Source organism: Opisthocomus hoazin, chromosome 3 (assembly GCF_030867145.1).
Source record: "Opisthocomus hoazin isolate bOpiHoa1 chromosome 3, bOpiHoa1.hap1, whole genome shotgun sequence".
In the NCBI taxonomy this organism is placed as follows: domain Eukaryota; kingdom Metazoa; phylum Chordata; class Aves; order Opisthocomiformes; family Opisthocomidae; genus Opisthocomus; species Opisthocomus hoazin.
This window is the reverse complement of record NC_134416.1, coordinates 2,394,778-2,400,777: the sequence shown is the minus strand read 5'-3', so window position 1 is coordinate 2,400,777 and position 6,000 is coordinate 2,394,778. Positions and strand designations below refer to the sequence as shown.

The following is a 6,000-nucleotide window of genomic DNA, read 5'->3' as shown; positions in this document are numbered from 1 at the left end:
CTGCTTTAAAAACCCAGACGGAGGATGCCGGTGAGACTGGCCAAGACACCCAGAGCTATCATCGCGTAGCTGGTTTTCACACTGCTGGCGCCGCTGATGTTGCACAAGGAAGTCTCGCAGCAGCTGGTAACAACACCAGCTATGCCGATATTCAGATCAATTGTTGGGCAAAATGCTGAACATTTCTTGCTAATACGCTGGTTACGGTCGTTGCCTGGATTGGAAGAGAGAGAAAACAGGGAGAAAAGTCAGGTATTTTATCTTTTGTGTTTTTTACAAACTTCAGTGACAGACTGGCTGTGCAATATCCAGTGGGTAGTACATTGTTCTGTACTTCATGCTTTTGGTTTTCCCTTGGGCTTTGGCACATTGCAACATCATTTGTGTGTATGTGGCCGATGGACACCATCTGTAGGCCGTCAGACTCCTATCCTGTTTTCAGGGCCAGCTGACTGCAGCCTAGGGCAGATTTAGTGCATTTGTACAGTGCAAGACGTCATTGTCACCATGTCTTGATATTTCCCTTTCCAGAGTACCGGCCTTTTCCATTTCCACCACCTCATGAGCATATATATGAGCTTGGAGAAGGGACAAGGGGTTAGTGCAGAGAAAGCCTCTCTCTTCCAATGTGTTCCTCTTCTAGGTGTGTTTAATCAGCAGTGCAGTATTATTACAATATATTGCAACAGGGACGGGCTATGCTGAGTTCCCACATGCTACGAGATTTGTTCACTACGCTGTGATCCTCATTAATTCTTCCACCACACCTCTTGGCGGGAGGAGGCTCTGCAGTCAGCCTAACATGAACTCTCCCTTGTCATCAGAGGCTTAGAAAAGCTTCACACTTACCGAGACCTGTGGTAGAATAGGTTGTGAGACAGTACTTCTCTTTGTCAGAGCACGTGGTTGTACTGAGACACTGTAGATTGGAAGTTGCATCTTTGCATGTGAAACACATCAAGGAGAAAGCTGCAAAAAGAAGCACACAACACCCATCAAACACCTCTAGAAATGCCTATAGGAACACAAAACTGTGTTGCTCTAGGTAGAGGAACCGTGAAGCCCACCAGCCACAGGAGACAACCTCCTGGGTGCGTGAAACTTGGCCCCAGTGACTCTCCTGGACCAAAATTACTTGAAGCTCAGATTCCTGACGCTGATGTGGTTTGCCCATTTAGTAACCCTCAAGGGATCTTCCTTCTGGATATTTACTTGAATTCATTTAAACATCTGGCTTTTGTAATTTCTTTCCAGTTTAGCTCCTCCCAGTCCCTTTTGCCAGCCACTAGTTCTGACATTGAAAGACACCAGCTGATTCCTGGCCACACTCTTTCACACTCTCTTCAAGTCATCTGAAGAGTTCTGGCCTATGCCTCCTTTCTCAGAGCACACAGACCAACAGTGAAGTATTTAAAAAAAACTTTTTTGAACACAAAGAGGGAGTCACACACCTAACAGTAACACTTCTGGCCATACTACGCATAAACATTTTGCTGCATGCCCCCACAACATATCTCAAATGATGGACAAGTGACCTAGATCTGCTTCTCAGTGTTTGCCGGGAAGATGGATTCTTGCATTTGGCTTGTGCATTTTCAGAGCACACCTGTGTCAGGAGGCAATCTTGGACCTGTAGAAGACAAGGCTCAGCAAACCACCCCACTGGCTGCAGCAAACTCCTTTTTACAGCCGTCTGTGAGTGATGACTGCCTAACACTACAAAATGTGTACATCTGTAACACTGTGCATGGGCAACCGCTGTGCTAACACGAATGAATGAAACCAGCTTGCACTCAAGTCAGCTAAAGCAGTCATTCATAGCAAAGAGATCCTTGGGGAAGGTTTGTTTGCATGATAAGGTGAATTTGCTACTCGTCTGTTTATCTGGAGCAAACACTCTGCGGTAATGTCACCCACCAGGGATTAGGCTCATTCTTCTCATTTCCAGCCTATCCCTATCTATGGGCAGTTAATACCCATCTTGTTTTTGTACCAGAACCCTCCTTTGCCTTCCTTGCTCTTCGCCTCCCTCACTCTTTTTCTCCCTTGCCCAAACTTCTTTGCCCTTGTTGGTGCCTTTGCCAGCAATGTCCCAACCTCATTGCTGCCCTTGTTTGCCCTGAGGCAAGCTCAGCTGGCTCAAAACAGGCTCTCTGCTCCCTTGTGTCCTACTGGCCCAGACCTGACCTCAGCTCAGACCGTGATCCCAGGTGACCAGGGTCACTGTATTCCATAGGAAGTCACAAAAATACCTTTTAGGCAGCTATTCATCCTTCTCTGTCTCTGTGGAAACAGTCCTCTCTCCCTGCTCCAGCTAACAGCCCCTTCACCCTATCTATGGCCACCCAACACTGACCTTCATTTTCCTCTTGTTGTCCGTAGTCCTCACAGTTCCTACTCTCCCTCTGTTGTCTCTCACTGAAGAGCACCTAGCAGAGGACATAGAGGCTGGGCATCTGGTCTTGCAGTGGCTCGGATCTTATCTCCCTCTGTTCCCATGCTTAACACCCTTAGGATTTCAAAACCCTCAAATGTGGCACCCAGCTCACTATGACTTGATACGAAGACTGTTGTGATTTTCTTCCTGCCTTGGTCATGGCCAGTTCCACCTCCAGACTCTCTTGTCTGTCCTGCCTGGCTCTTGCATTCAGTATTGCCTTGATGCTTCAGGCTAAATTTTTTTTTCAAGTCTGGGACCCTCCTTTAGACCATCCTTTAGACCATAGTCTGCACTCATAGTGATTTCATTCTCTTTTCTTGTGCAAACCTCACAGAGGCACGTTTCTGCTCCACCCCACTGGGAACCACCCTTTCCTCACAGAATAACCGTACAGCAGAGCAGAGTCCCCAGACTGGGTTTTCCAGACATGTAGCTAATTTTATTCTTTAATTAATGCAGCTACGTTTTGCAGACATGTAACTCATTTTATCCCTTAATTAATGCAGCTTCTTTAATCAAGCCCATTCCAAGAAAAGCTTCCTGAATCTATGCAGGAAACAGTGGAGCTTGTTGCGTGCCCAAGTCCTGTTTCATCCCAACCTCCCAACGCTGCTAATTTAAGAGTACTGCTGTCCTGAGACCGTCCTGGCCAGGGGAGGGTGCAAGCAACTTCAGGGGTGATTTTGCCGACATCTGTCTGTGTTCAGGAGGTTTCTCTCTCATTCATTGTTTACTGTAGGGGTCTCTGGAGGCATGTGGGCTCCTAACCTTGTAGATCTATTAAGATCCTGAACTAACGTAGGACAATTTTTATCCTCTGTCCTGCTGCATAAAAAAATTGCTCACGCTACTGAAAAAAACTTCTGATTTTATCGCATCTGCAGAAATATCTGTTGCAATGAGGGTGGGGAAAGGAATAATATTTCTACAGAAATGTGCCCCTCCCAGGATGCAAACCTGAGGTTAAACCAGGCTGCTTTTACAGAATCACAGAATCACAGAATGTTCGGGGTTGGAAGGGACCTCTGTGGGTCATCTAGTTCTGCACCCAGTGAGACCTCTACTCTAGCTGAAGAAGAATATTCACAGAATCACAGAATCACAGAATGGTAGGGGTTGGAAGGGACCTCTCTGGGTCATCTAGTCCAACACCCCTGCCAAAGCAGGGTCACCTACAGCAGGCTGCACAGGACCTTGTCCAGGCAGGTCTTGAATATCTCCAGAGAAGGAGACTCCACAACCTCCCTGGGCAACCTGTTCCAGGGCTCCGTCACCCTCAGAGGGAAGAAGTTCTTCCTCATGTTCAGGTGGAACTTCTTATGCTTCAGTTTGTGCCCGTTGCCCCTTGTCCTGTCACTGGGCACCACTGACAAGAGTCTGGCCCCATCCTCCTGACACCCACCCTGCAGATATTTGTAAGTATATATTAGGTCCTCTCGCAGCCTTCTCTTCTCCAGGCTGAACAAGCCCAGCTCCCTCAGCCTTTCCTCCTAGGAGGGTTGCTCCAGTCCCCTCATCATCCTCGTAGCCCTCCGCTGGACTCTTTCCAGTAGCTCCCCATCTTTCTTGAAGTGGGGAGCCCAGAACTGGACACAGTACTCCAGATGGGGCCTCACTAGGGCATTCCTCAAGGAAGATTTTCATGTGAATAATTCAAGACACCCAGATAAACAAATTACACGTGTAAAGCATTAGCAAGTGCAAGTGGCAGTAGATGCTGGATTTACACTGCTAAAATCAGTCAGGTTCAGGATTAATTGGAACATCACCCAGTCTTCTGGCTAGATTGCACAGCAAAGTGCTGCTGCATATGTGTTAGTTTTCACCAACTCCTTTGATAAGTTTGCTGTCTCATTACGTGATCTTTTTAAAAAATGGGATTACAGTTGATAAGCTGCAGTAAAGAATCCTTTTATTGTGCTCAACTTTCTCAATCCCGTTGAGCACAATGATTTAGGACACGCCAAATTTAAAGCCTGTGAAGTCCCACAGTAAGAACATTTACAGCCACAAATTAGGTGTGAGCCTAAAAGCTCTGCTAAACTGGGACCAGAACGGCCAGTAGTTTGCAGCCAAAGCCCTACAACAGAGGCTAAGAAAAATTTGGTTTGCAATAAGGCAAAAGCCCCCTAAGCTGAGGAAATCAACTGTTCCCGTGGAATAGTCAGAGGGATATTTAGGGCTGCACCCTCTGTCCCTTGCCTGACCCACAGCCCACCCCTGTGCAAACAGGGCGTCTTCCAGAGGCAAAGGCAGCAGTCCTTGGCAGAGCCCAACAAGGCAAAGTTAAAGTGCATGTTCCCAGTGCATCCTTCCCAAAAAAACCAGCCAGTTATCAGAATGAAAATGGGACTCTGTGTCTCCATCCCAGACCTGGGATCAGCATCGGCTAATTCGTACCTCAAAGCAACAAGCTGCAAGAAAGAGACAAGACCCACAATTGCGTCTTTTTGTGGCATGCCCATTTCTACCAAATTAGGGACTGATGCTTTGTAATTGCAACCAATAAACAAGCAAGTGAAAAAAAAATAATCAGCCTGCAGTTAGATATATGTCAAATTTGCAGCTTTATTGCATACATGGCCCTTTGATTGTCCAGCTCTGTCTATCCCTCAGCTAACCCCACTTCTCAAGGAGCTGCACCAAGAGCTCTCAGATGCCTATACTGAGCCACTCCAAATGCTGGGCTGGGACTACAAGAGTCAGGTGAAGTGGTATTTCATCCCCCACTTCAGGTCCTCAGCATTCTTCCAAATCCTGGTAGGGATATATCCCCTGGCTTTTTATTCCAGGGACTGGAATATTCTGTAGACCCTTCAGCTTTACCATTCATGCTGCAAAATCCCCTTGTCATCCTGCAATGTCAACAACATGCCCCAACTCCGGGGGTCTTGCTAGTGCAAAGCGATCCTTAGAGACTCACCACTGTCCGTGCACAGGGCTACGATAAGCACGACAAGAAGAGACGTCTTCATCCTTTATACGTCTTGCAGCCTCCAAAACAAGCAGGACTCACCCAGGGCAGGTTTTATACCTCTGCAATGTTTGCTTTGGATCTAGGATAATAACTACAGGGTTGCTGTGTCAGATGTTGGATAATTGAGAGTAACATGTCAGTGCTTGTGTGTGGAAGTATTCTTTGGAGGAAATCTAAATAGGCGTATACTCTCCCCCCACTTCTTTTCCTAGCTGTTTCACAATACAACTTGTTCATCTCGTGTTAATTTCCCAACAGTTTCTAATTCTGGAGAAGTGGAGGAAAAGCAAAACACAAAAACAAAACAGTGATCATGTAAGAAAAGGAATGTTTTCTTTTCCAGGCCAGCTTGGGTCTCAGAGCAGGCTGCATCCTTGAAGATCCTGTCTTCTCATACTGTTTTAGTGCATATGGAAATTGATCCAATTTGAAATCGAAATTGGGATTGAAATTTCTACAAAATGTCTCCCAGGATTGTCAATGCAGCTAGATGACAAGAGCACTATCCTTCCTCTGCATTTCATAGGGGACCAGACATGATTTTCTGTGGGCCTTTTTAAGACTGCTGTTCAAAACCATAAAT

General features: G+C 46.5%; 1 protein-coding gene across 1 annotated transcript; it reads right to left on the bottom strand.

The window, feature by feature from the left end:
* LOC142360717 (lymphocyte antigen 6E-like) lies at positions 1-5,435 on the bottom strand. The gene is made up of 3 exons (XM_075415209.1): positions 5,364-5,435; positions 850-969; positions 1-214 (listed from the first exon to the last, which is right to left on the bottom strand). The coding sequence occupies exons 1-3, from the start codon at positions 5,413-5,415 to the stop codon at positions 6-8; spliced, it is 381 nt and encodes a 126-aa protein (XP_075271324.1). The 5' UTR covers positions 5,416-5,435; the 3' UTR covers positions 1-5.
* Between the last annotated feature and the right edge of the window lie 565 nt (positions 5,436-6,000).

What these genes read in the sequence shown, in the direction of transcription:
- LOC142360717 (XM_075415209.1), bottom strand. Translation starts at nt 5,415, where the DNA reads ATGAAGACGTCTCTTCTTGTCGTGCTTATCGTAGCCCTGTGCACGGAC. An exon ending in AGCCCTGTGCACGGACAGTG is followed by an intron (nt 970 to 5,363) that starts GTGAGTCTCTAA and finishes TTCTTTTTGCAG; the next exon opens with CTTTCTCCTTGATGTGTTTC. An exon ending in CTATTCTACCACAGGTCTCG is followed by an intron (nt 215 to 849) that starts GTAAGTGTGAAG and finishes CTTCCAATCCAG; the next exon opens with GCAACGACCGTAACCAGCGT.